At 38.7% G+C, this 12686-nt stretch overlaps 1 protein-coding gene across 1 annotated transcript in view; it reads right to left on the minus strand.

Annotated features, from left to right (window-relative positions):
- Nucleotides 1-354: 354 nt before the first annotated feature.
- Nucleotides 355-12686, minus strand: part of HSD17B11 (hydroxysteroid 17-beta dehydrogenase 11) — a 34421-nt gene continuing 22089 nt past the window's right edge. The window contains exons 6-7 of the mRNA XM_043448160.1: nucleotides 4320-4436; nucleotides 355-1079 (exon numbers count right to left, since the gene is read on the minus strand). Coding sequence (XP_043304095.1) covers nucleotides 989-1079; nucleotides 4320-4436 — 208 coding nt within the window. The 3' untranslated portion in view covers nucleotides 355-988. The remainder of the gene's footprint in view (nucleotides 1080-4319; nucleotides 4437-12686) is intronic.

Below are 12686 nucleotides of genomic sequence, written 5' to 3' on the forward strand. Positions count from 1 at the left end.
AAGCAGGTATTTTTGATTCAGATATGTATTTATATCAATTAAACATAGAATATAGTTTGACAGTTAATTGTGTTTTGATTCTCTGTATTCGAAGAAGTTGGTTGATGAGAAAGAGGGAGAAATTTACTGTAGAAATGATACCTCAGTTGAAATTTCCTTATATGTTATAGAACCTATAGTATGTGTGTGTTAGTGGAGAAGGAAATGGCAACCCACTCCAACTTTCCTTAAACAAATTCCCAGATACTAAAAAGAGGAAAAAAATAAATAAAAGACTGTGATTATATAATCCATTTTCCTTTCATTTGATGGTTAAGCTGTGTTCTGCTCAAAATAAAAAGAAACACCAAAAGCTGAGTTCAATTCATTTATTATTGCTTCCACTTATGGATACATTTTCCCAATTCTTTGTCTCAAATCCCAATGATGCTTTTATACTTGCAACACATATTTATCTCCATTTTCCCTGCGCTGAAATGTCTGACATGGGAATATGAGGTATTTCTCAGAAAACAGAGTAGTAAGGTGTAGGATAAAATGTTTGGGCAGTATTTCTTACATCACATGAAATTCATTATGAAATGCCACTAGATACAGTCCTTCATTACATTTAGCAAGCTTGAAATGTCTGTTTCTTATGTAGAATAGAAAAGGGAATGTGAATTATATAAAAGTTGAATGTAATTAAAAATAAAAATATATCTTAAATATTCACATTACATACCTTGCAAAGCCTTCAATGAGTCACAAAATCTTAGAAATTATTATAAAACTGTATCTCTTTTTCTCCAATTCCCCACAAAATCAGTTCCTAATATATTTCTGTGTATTACATGAAATTAGGACCTGCCAGAGCCTCAAAAGGTGATATTGAAGAAAAAAAAGTCAATTAGGAAAAGCAGATACTTTTAAAAACATTAAAATTCTGACTAATATTAGATGCAATCAACCTGAACCTGGTAAATCAGTTTTTAAGAAACTTAAGCACTTATTTTCCTTTCATTTTATATCCAGTAACTGCATCAAACCTAATATCAATCTTTCGTCTTAAAATTGCCTGGAAACGCTCAGGAAGCAGCCTAAAAGAAAGATACATAAAAATAATTAGGAGATTAATATTAAGTACATTTGTAAAATATCTTTAAGAATACTTATATTAAAAAAACCAGAATACTTATATTTATCATATATCATGCCCATGTTAAATAAGATGAAGAACGTTAACTCTGAGTCACTATTATGTGTTCTTTCCAAAGAAATACAATTCCTCTTGAAAAGGAAAAGAGAAGAGGTTTAGGCTTCTTTAGGGTAAGAGCGACTTGAAAGATTTAGCTTTCAAAATAAATATACTGGAATATTTTTAAAAATATCTAAAAGACAAGGTATATAGAACTGAATAGTTCAGATGCTGAAGGCTCTTAAAAAAAGAAACCTGACATTGGAAAGGAAGTAAGAATAGGAACTAATTTTATACTTTGTAATTCAGAAACTATTAAAATGTTCCACTAAGATACCAAAGAAGCAGAATTGCTAAAAGAAAATGCAGACAATGTACTTAGTTTTGAACATAGTACTGAACAAGTTATTTAACAGAAGAGCTTAAATTCCTTCTATATAAACAAAAAAATTAGCACCTATGCCACAGCGTTCTTGTAAAGAATTGATGTGTTAACATAAAATGCTGGCTCATGTTGGTGTATGGCAGAAACCAACACAATACTGTCAAGCAATTATCCACCAATTAAAAATAAATATATATAACAATCTTTAAACAGTGATGGACACATGGTAGGTTTAATTTTTTTTTTTTCCCTACCCTACATTTAAGAATACTGAGGAACTTGTCATATTCCAATGAGTCTGAGAGAAACTAAACAGAATATGTAAGTCAGTGCAACTATATACAGACATCTGCTTAGATGGAATTAAAATAAGGTTTGAAAATTGAGTACCAAATATTCACAGTCAGAAGAAAATCAGGGCAATATTAATAGCTGTGATAATTACAATGATAGTAGCATCAATATACAAATATGTATTTTTATCATATACTAGATATTTTAAATGCATTGTTCTGTATTCCTCACAGCCCTGCAAAGTCTTGTTGTCTCCATATGACAGATGAAGAAACGGAGCTTCAAAAAAGTGAGGTAACTCATCCATGTTCATGCAGTGAGCAAGTTATAAACACAAAGCTTCATCTAACTCTAGAACACAAACTGTGAATCTCTATGCTAAAGGTCTAGGTAATCTTTATTTATTTAATCAATAAACAGACATTTTGGTGCCTCCTATGTGACAACCTGTCTTGTTAATTCTGGTGGCTCAGTGGTCAAGAATCCGTCTGCCAATGCAGGAGACACCGGAGACTTGAGATCGATCTCTGGGCTGGGAAGATCCTCGGAGTAGGAAACGGCAACCCACTCCAGTATTCTTGCCTGGGAAATTCCATGGACAGAGGAGCCTGGAGGGCTACAGTCCATGGGGTCTTAAAAGAGTCAGACACGACTTAGTGGTTAAACAACAACAAACGTGTCCATTAACTCTTCAAAGTGTGAGGAAACAGTGATTAAAACCAGGCAAAATTCCTTCTCTCAGAGAGTTACATTTTAAAGGACTGATCACTGAGCACTTACATAATACAAGTGTAATGAGAGACATTTCACAGGTTTTAACTCATTTATTCATCAAGAGACCCTTGAGCTTTACTACCTAAACTTTAACGTAGCTTCAACCATAGTTCCTAGTAGAAGGGGCCAAAAAACCTGACACAAGCCACTTGTGCTTTTGATCTCGTGGATTTTGTTTTGTTTTGTTTTGACTCTATGTCAGTAACTCTCAGTGTATGATCTTTGAACCAAATGCCTGCAACAACTGCCTGTTGAAATAAGAGATTTCTGGATCCCAACTGAAACATCTTATATTAAAATCTCTAGAGGTAAGATCCAGGTATCTATTTTTGAAACTAACTTCCCAAGCGATCTTTGTCGCGGAAGCCTGACTCTAGGGACAGGCAGCAAGAGAGTTTTTCTCCCCTCTGACCTAAGTCATGTCTTCACTTCCCCTTAACCAGCCTCATCACACACAGCCTTCCCAGAAAAGCAACGGGGCAGTGTGTTACGAGACATTCTTTAAACCAGCAGTTTCCAATCTTGGCTGTACATTGGCTGTACAATTGTACACTGTACATTGTACAATCGCTGGAAGGTTGTATCTCTCAGAGACCAGGCCACACTACAGACCACTTAGATCAAAGTCTTGGGAGCAGGTGTCAGGTGTTGGCATTTTTTAAAACTCCCAGGTGAATTCCAGTGGCACCAAAGTTGAAAGCTACTGCTCCAAAGAAATGCTACTCATATTTGAATATGCATACAGATCACCTGTGGGTCTTACTAAATTGCAAATTCTGATTCAGGGAATCAAGAGATTCTGTATTGCACACAAACTTCCAGGTGATGCTGAGGCTACTGGTCCATGGGCCAAATCTGAAGTAGCAAGTCTCAAGGGTCTCTAAAATTATAAAAGATAATTCAGCAATTCCTTCAGTATAAAAGACTATTTAGCAATATGCTTCAGTATAATTTTACACAAAGTAAGAGCTCAGTGATTATCTGTTGTATATTTAAAATAAATGTCTAAAACTTGACTATGATCTCCTCCAATATCAATGTCACATAATTCCATTATGTAATAATGCTTAACAATTACCCTCCTTCATATGCATTCATTTATGATAGGACTTCCAAAAATATACAAACTTCTTTCCTTAAAAAAACATTTTTAAAAAACTTATAGAAATTAGTTACCTAGTTGCTATTTCAATCTTGAAAGTGAAAGTCACTCAGTCACGTCCAACTCTTTGTGACCCCATGAATATGCAGTCTGTGGAATTCTTCAGGCCAGAATACTGGAGTGGGTAGCCTTTCCCTTCTCCAGGGGATCTTCCCAACTCAGGGATCAAACCCAGGTCTCCCCCATTACAAGTGGATTCTTTACCATCTGAGCCACAAGGGAAGCCTAAGAATACTGGAGTGGGTAGCCTATCCCTTCTCCAGAGGATCTTCCTGACCCAGGAATCGAGCCAGGGTCTCCTGCATTGCAGGTGGATTCTTTACCAACTGAGCTATCAGAGAAGCCCATACCAATCTTGCTTGAATGATTAACAAATGTGGTTTTAAAAATGGATGGCTTCCTTAAGCCTATTGTCTTTATTAACTTAATTCCATGTAATTGTGCTTTATCAAATGCCTGGCTTTAAATCTGAGTAAAAACATGTAATAGAAAAATTCATCATGGGGACAAATATCACTGTCACTTACTTTTCCATCAGTGATAAAAAGCTGAGAGAATATGGAACAAATATCATTTTCTGCTCAGTCAGGATCCCATCTATCAGCTTGTTTACCACTTCCTCAGGTTCCAGGGTAGGTCCCAAACTGAAACAGAAGTAGTCTTCAGAACCAAAACATTTCACTGAGGCTTCAGCTTTGGTTTGGTGTTAAATGTGTATGTTAAGTTACCATACAAACCATTACATAACTGACTTATAGTTAGCACCCAGCCCAACACAGGTGCTCAAAAATGCTATCTATTTTGGCAATAATAATAACAAAAACAAAACCACTTATTTAGTGCTTATAAGGGAATAGCAATTAGCCAAGATGGCAATGGTCAGTGTCTCTTGTTCCCTGCCCACCCCCATCCCCGTCCTCTTGCTCACACCCCACATCCTGTAAACAACGACTCTGCATGGCTATGGAACAGCTGAGATTATTTATAGCAATGCACACACACATCACGATGTACTCGCTTGGTCACACGCCACCACTGTTCAGTATATCTATATAAGCACCATCTGAATAGCCCTTGTGGCTGCATCAGCCATTAGCGAATAAGCATGCCTGTCTTGCTGCTGCGTCACCCGTTAGGGAATAAAGCATGTCTGCAGTTCCTAAGGCTCCTCGCATCTTCTTCCAGCTTCCTAGCTCACAACTTGCCTACCCTGGCTTCATCGAAGAGGGAGACAGTGGTTGTGACGTTCTGCATAGTATGTTAAAGATTCTACACAGATCATCTCACTAAAGTTTTCCAACAACTCTACAAAGGGGAGATACTAGAGTCCTTATTCTGCAAATAAGAACTATAGGAATAACTAGGACTCAAGTTAATTTAACTAGGCTAGGACTGATAAATTTCATTTTTAAATTTCTAAAAGTCTTAGGAAAAAAGTCAGATTCCATAATATGTTTCATTATTCTATTAAGACAGTTTAGTGAACTATTTCTGAAGAATTAGAAAAATTAAAATATAGGACTATGCCCAGCTCTAAGTCCTTGATCTCCATATGGAATCTTTATATTTATTAAGTCTTGTTTTAATTTTCAGCTTTGTTACTTAGTTCATGTTACATCTTTACTGTGTAATCATCCTGGCATATGTACTACCGAGTAGCATGTAGTCCCTAAAAAGTGACCTTTGTTATCTGGATGTTAAAATAGGTGCACTTAGGCTGGAGTTGCACCAGAGTTGGCCATGAGTTTTTAACATCTTATTAATGACTTAGAAAAAAAAAAGATACATAATCAAATTTACTCACTAAATTGGCTAATGTCATCAAACTGGATGACTAACATTTGGGGGGACAGATTTTAAATGTGTGTGACGAGTTAAGTAGGGCAAAATTAAACAAATTGAATGAGATTCTTTAGGAACAAATACAGAATAGTTCATTCAGAAAGAAGATGCACTAAAGTAAGACTGGGAAACTGGAAAGTGTAGCATGTACTTAAAAGTGAACATGAGGGGACTTCCCTGATGGTCCAGCGGTTAAGAATCCACCTTCCGATGCAGGGGACGAGAGTTCAATCCCTGGTAGGGGTGTTAAGATCTCAAACGCCTCTGAGTAACCCAGCCAGCACACCACAATCAGGCTGCCGAGCTTTAGGGCCAGTGCTCTGCAACAAGAGAAGCCCTCACACAGCGACAAAGACCCAGCACAGCCAAAAAAAAAAGTGAGCATGATAACTGGATACATGAAGGAAAACAGAACTTAAATTACACGTGATATAATTTCTCACTCTCAGCATTGTGTTGTTGTTTAGTCGCTCAGTCGTGTCCAGACTCTTGTGACCCCCATGGACTGCAGCCTGCCGGGCTCCTCTATCCCTGGGATTTCCCAGGCAAGAATACTGGAGTGGGTTGCCATTTCCTTCTCCAGGGGACCTTCCCAACCCAGGAATGGAACTCACGTCTCCTGCACTGGCAGATGGATTCTTTACCACTGAGCCACCAGGAAGTTCATTCTCAGAATAGGACATTTATTAGAATCCTGGGTTTACCCCAGGACCCTGGTGCAACAATATCACATATGAAATGCAGAGGAAATGTAATAATGAAAGTGATGGATTTTGGCCCAATAGAGGCACCAATGAAAAGCAATGAGAACTTAAAGAAGACCAAGCAGTCCTTTAGCCTGTGGGATTAGCAGGTAAACGGTGCCAAGCAGGGTGATTCTAGAAACTGAAGGATGTTTATGCTTTGAAGTGTTCAGAGGGAAATTCAAGCATATCGCTACCAGGCTTCCATATTCCCAAGCTCCATCAAATCCCACAAACACCTATGTAAACAGTACAGCACACGTCTTCATTCACACTGTGGCCTTGCTAACCTACCAATCAAGTGGTGTTGGACTGACTGAGCCTCTCTTGTTACTTAATCTCTTTACCTAAGGTCTTAGCCTCTGCCAGAAGAATTTTCATTGAATTTAAAGACTGTCTAATAGCATGATATTAAAAAGACTGTAAGAAAAGCCTTCCAGAAAAAATTCAGTTTCTTGGCAAAATAAAACCTAAATCATTAAAATGTCAGTATATGGAAATACCTTTTCCTTGATAGTCTAATGTTAACAAGAGTTGCAAATCCTATTAAATAAATATAGATAATGGATTTTGTTGAAACTATTCAAAAACACTTCAGGCCTATCTGCTGGGGTGGAGAAGAAGAATACATGTGGGATCTTAAGAATACTTAGGGAGAAAGTATTTTCAGGTAGAAGAATTACCTGAGTGGTTGTCTAATTTCACCATTTAGGTAGCTGAATCATTTGGGGGATGACATCTCTACTCTCCAAATTTTTTTGGTTTTGTACTTAATTGGAAAAAGGAGATAATGCAGTGGTACCAACTGACTCTCCAAAGGACAGAGTTATCAGTTTTGTAGCATTTTCATATTCTATGATATGAATACTCCCAACATAGCCAATTTCAAGTTACCAGCATGGTGTCACCAAAGGAATATAAGTTGTCTTCAGCACTCCATGGGTAATATGATGGTTAAATGGAAAATGTACATATAAATACTTATAGAGTTATACCATACAAATGTTACTTGTCACCTTCTTATATAACAACTTTTTTATGGTACTGCTGCTGCTGCTGCTAAGTTGCTTCAGTCCTGTCTGACTCTGTGCGACTCCATAGAAGGCAGCCTACTAGGCTCCTCTGTCCCTGGGATTCTCCAGGCAAGAATACTGGAGTGGCTGCCATTTCCTTCTCAATGCAGGAAAGTGAAAAGTGAAACTGAAGTCGCTCAGTTGTGTCTGACTCTTTGCGACCCCATGGACTGTAGCCTACCAGGCTCCTCCACCCATGGGAGTTTCCAGGCAAGAGTACTGGAGTGGGTTGCCATTTCCTTCTCCTTTTATGGTACTAGCCAATGAAAAACTAATTATTTTTCTGTGTGTGCTAAGTCGCTTTAGTGTCTGACTCTTTCCAACCCTACGGACCGTAGCCTGCTAGGTTCCTCTGGCCATGGGATTCTCCAGGCAAGAATACTGGAATGGGTTGCCATTCCCTCCTCCAGGGGATCTTCCCAACCTAGGGATTGAACCTGAGTCTCTTAGGTCTCCTGCATTGGCAGGCGGGTTCTTTACCACTAGTGCCACCTGGGGAGCCCAATCTTTCTGTGGAACCCACAAAAGCTAAATTTTTAGAGAAAACAAATTTTGTTATGTATATTACACACTGGAGAGTAGACATTTCAAAACAATGTCTAAACATTTTAAAACATTTTAAAATTCTTGACAAATAAATCCAGATTATGTGGCATTGTTTATATAACTAATGGAAAAGAAAAAGATATTTAAGGCAAATGCATTTAATTTAAAAGTGTTCACATACCTAATAATAGTGCCCCAAAATATATGAAGCAAAAGTGACATAATTGAAGCGAGATATGGACAGTTTAAAGATAAGAGCTAGAAACATTAATCCGACTTTCAACAATGAACAACTGGACAGAAGATCAGCAAGTTGGGACTCTGTGCTTCCGCTGCCAGAGGCCTGGGTTCTATCCCTGGTCAAGGAACTATGATCTTACAAGCCATGGGGTGCAGCCAAAAATTAAAAAAAAAAGTCAAATCAATAACCTAACTTCCCAACTGAAGAATCCAGAAAAAAGAACTGACTCTAAAGCAGGCAAAATAAAGGAAATAATAAAGATTAAAGCAGACATAATGAGAGAACAGATAACAATAGAGTCAATAAAACCGAAAGCTGGCTCTTTGGAAAAGATCAACAAGACTGACAAGCCTTTTGCTGACCAAGAAAAAAAGAGATTAGAGAAACCACTGAAATCAAGAATAAAACTGAGCTCATTACTGAGTTCACTACTACTAATCTTACAGAAATAAAAGGGACTATGAAAATATGATGAATAACTATATGTCAAAGATTAGATAAGCTAGATTAGATGTACAAATTCCCAGGAACACACAAAGCACCAAAACTAACACAAGAAGGAATAGAAAATGTGAGTCGCGCTTTAACAAAAGATTCAACTAGTAACCAAAAAACTCCCAGCAAAGACCAGGACTAGAGGGCTTCATGGTGAACTCTACTGGAGTTTAAAGAATTAACATCAGTCCTTCTCAAAGTCTTTCCAAAGACAGAAGAGGAGAGAACTCTTCTCAACTCATTCTATGAGGCCAGAATAACCCTGTTACTAAAGCCAGAGAAAGATAACCCTAGAAAACTACTACCAATATCTCTTCTGAATACAGACGCAAATATACTCAACAAAATACCATCAAATCAAATATAGCAATAAGTTAATGTAACATGCCACATTAATAGAAGGAAGGATAAGCCCACAAGACCATCTCAATGCACAGAATAAGCATTTAACAAAATCTAACACTCTTTCATGAAGAAAATCACTCAGCAGCCCAGGAACGTAAGGGAACTTCCTTATTTTTCTAAGCACTTGTACAAGGCAGTCTGATCTGCATAACCAGAGTGAAATAGAGAAGATAATAGGAGTTATTAAACATGAAAAGATGACTGTGAGCCTTTCTAATAATCAAAAATATCCTATCACATAGAAGCACTGTTTTTTCCTATCATAATGGCCAAGATTAAGAGCGCTGGATCATTGAAAAAGCAAGAGAGTTCCAGAAAAACATCTATTTCTGCTTTATTGACTATGCCAAAGCCTTTGACTGTGTGGATCACAACAAACTGTGGAAAATTCTGAAAGAGATGGGAATACCAGACCACCTGACCTGCCTCTTGAGAAACCTGTATGCAGGTCAGGAAGCAACAGTTAGAACTGGACGTGGAACAACAGACTGGTTCCAAATTGGGAAAGGAGTACGTCAAGGCTGTACATTGTCACCCTGCTTATTTAACTTATATGCAGAGTACATCATGAGAAATGCTGGGTTGGATGATGCACAAGCTGGAATCAAGACTGCCAGGAGAAATATCAATAACCTCATACATGCAGATCACACCACCCTTATGGCAGAAAGTGAAGAAAAACTAAAGACCCTCTTGATGAAAGTGAATGAGGAGAGTGAAAAAGTTGGCTTAAAGCTCAACATTCAGAAAACTAAGCTCATGGAATCCGGTCCCATCACTTCATGGCAAATAGATGGGGAAACAGTGGAAACAGTGGCAGACTTTATTTTGGGGGGCTCCAAAATCACTGCAGATGGTGATTGCAGCCAGGAAATTAAAAGACACTTACTCCTTGGAAGGAAAGTTATGACCAACCTAGACAGCATATTAAAAAGCAGAGCCATTACTTTGTCAACAAAGGTCTGTCTAGTCAAGGCTATGGTTTTTCCAGTAGTCACGTATGGATGTGAGAGTTGGACTATAAAGAAAGCTGAGCACTGAAGAATTGATGCTTTTGAACTGTGGTGTTGGAGAAGATGCTTGAGAGTCCCTTGGACTGCAAGAAGATCCAACCAAGCCATCCTAAAGGAGATCAGTCCTGGGTGTTCATTGGAAGGACTATGTTGAAGCTGAAACTCCAATACTTTGGCCACCTGATGCGAAGAACTGACTCATTTGAAAAGACCCTGATGCTGGGAAAGATTGAAGGTGGGAGGAGAAGGGGATGACTGAAGATGAGATGGTTGGATGGCATCACTGACTCAATGGACATGAATTTGGGTAAGCTCCGGCAGTTGGTGATGGACAGGGAGGCCTGGCTGCTGCAGTCCATGTATCGCAAAGAGTCAGACATGACTGAGCGACTGAACTGAACTGAACTGAATTGGAACTCAGTTTCTACATTAAACCCAACTTCACCTTTGGCATTCTAACATCAGCTTATCTTCAAAGGGGTTCCTGTGTCAGGACAAGCTCCAGACCCTTCCTTAGTCAGGTTATATTCTTGATCAGGCTAGAGTCAGGTCGACTTCCCCTCACCACCCTCTACAGCAAGTGTCCCCAATTGTTTTTTAATTGTACTAGCAGAGTTTTGCCAGCAGAGGGCACCCTTGCCATCATGAATGTCAGCTTTCCTCAGGCTCTTTATAAAATGTCTATTTTTAACTGCTGAAAGACAGTCTAAGTGATAAGCTTGACTCAAATATATTATTTTATCATCTAAATATTGGCAAATTTTATCTTGGGGAAAACACTCTCCTCTTCCTTTGAGAATACATTTCAGTTTCAGTGAACTTTTAAAAATTAATTCCTTTTGAGATATAATTTACCTATTATATAAATTTGTGTACAACTGGTTGATTTTATATATTTATATATTGCCACATGACTGCCACCTTAGCATTAGGTAACACTTCTATCTCATTACATATTTATTTCTGTTCTGTGATGGGAACATTTTAAATCTAACTTCTAAGCAACTTTGAATTTTTTAAATACAGTATTGCTGCCTATGGGCTTCGTGGGAGGCTCAGTGGTAAAGAATCCACCTGCCAAGCAGGAGATGAGGATTTGATCCCTGGGTCTGAGAGATCCCCTGGAGAAGGAAAAGGCAACCTGCTCCAGTATTCTTGCTTGGAGAATCCCAAAGACAAAGGAGCCTGGCAGGCTACAGTTCATGGGGTCGCAAAGAGTTGGACACGAATTAGTGGCTAAACAACACTAATAACTTGTCATCTATAATCATAATGCTGAGGGAACAAGCAGTTTACTTACTGCTTCTAGAATCTCATGTGTAATATATGCCAGTTATATGAAATTTAGACATTTAATCTGTACAAAAAGAGATGTCTGGGCTTCCCTGGTGGCTCAGATGGTAAAGAATCTGCCTGCAATGCAGAAGACCTGGGTTCAATCCCTGTGTCAGAAAGACCCCCTAGAGAAGGAAATGGCAACCCACTCCAGTATTCTTGCCTGGAGAATCCCATGGACAAAGAAGCCAGGTGGGCTACAGTCCAGGGGATCACAGAGTCAGACATGACTGAGTTACCATCACTTTCATTTTCAAAGAGATGTCCAAAAGACTATTCTTCAAAATGTTAAAAATAGTCTCCACTGGATAGAGGGTTTAAATGAAATGGAAAAAAAATTTATTTGTATTTTTCTGTATCTGGAATTTTTTTTAAGGTACCCATCATGTTTACAAAAATATTAAAGCTATTCTCAAAGACAGGAAACATTAAAAATTAACCTCAGTGCCAATCCTTTGTAATTTTATTTTCTAACCAAGAAAAGATTCTGATCTGTTACTAATTTTGTGCAGCACTGGACTGGCCAAAAGGGGATACCCCACATCCAAGGTCAGGAGGGGCAGCCGTGAGGAGATACCCCATGTCCAAGGTAAGAAGCAGCCATGAAGAGATAGATACCCCACGTCCAAGGTAAGAGAAACCCCAGTAAGACAGTAGGCGCTGAGAGAGGGCATCAGAGGGCAGAAACACTGAAACCACAATCACAGAAAACTAACCAATCTAATCACATTGACCATAGGGCCACCCGAGACGACGGGTCATGGTGGAGAGGTCTGACAAAATGTGGTCCACTGGAGAAGGGAATGGCAAACCACTTCAGTATTCTTGCCTTGAGAACCCCACGAGCAGTATGAAAAGGCAAAAAGATAGGACACTGAAAGATGAAATCCCCAGGTCAGTAGGTGCCCAATATGCTACTGGAGATCAGTGGAGAAATAACTCCAGAAAGAATGAAGAGACGGAGCCAAAGCAAAAACAACACCCAGTTATGGATGTGATGGTGAGAGAAGCAAGGTTCGATGCTGTAAAGAGCAATATTGCATAGGAGCCTGGAATGTTAGGTCCATGAATCAAGGCAAACTGAAAGTGGTCAAACAGGAGATGGCAAGCGTGAACGTCGACATTTTAGGAATCAGCAAACTGAAATGGACTGGAATGGGTGAATTTAACTCAGATGACCATTATATCTACTACTGTGGGC

The sequence above is a fragment of the Cervus canadensis genome, chromosome 26 (assembly GCF_019320065.1).
Source record: "Cervus canadensis isolate Bull #8, Minnesota chromosome 26, ASM1932006v1, whole genome shotgun sequence".
In the NCBI taxonomy this organism is placed as follows: domain Eukaryota; kingdom Metazoa; phylum Chordata; class Mammalia; order Artiodactyla; family Cervidae; genus Cervus; species Cervus canadensis.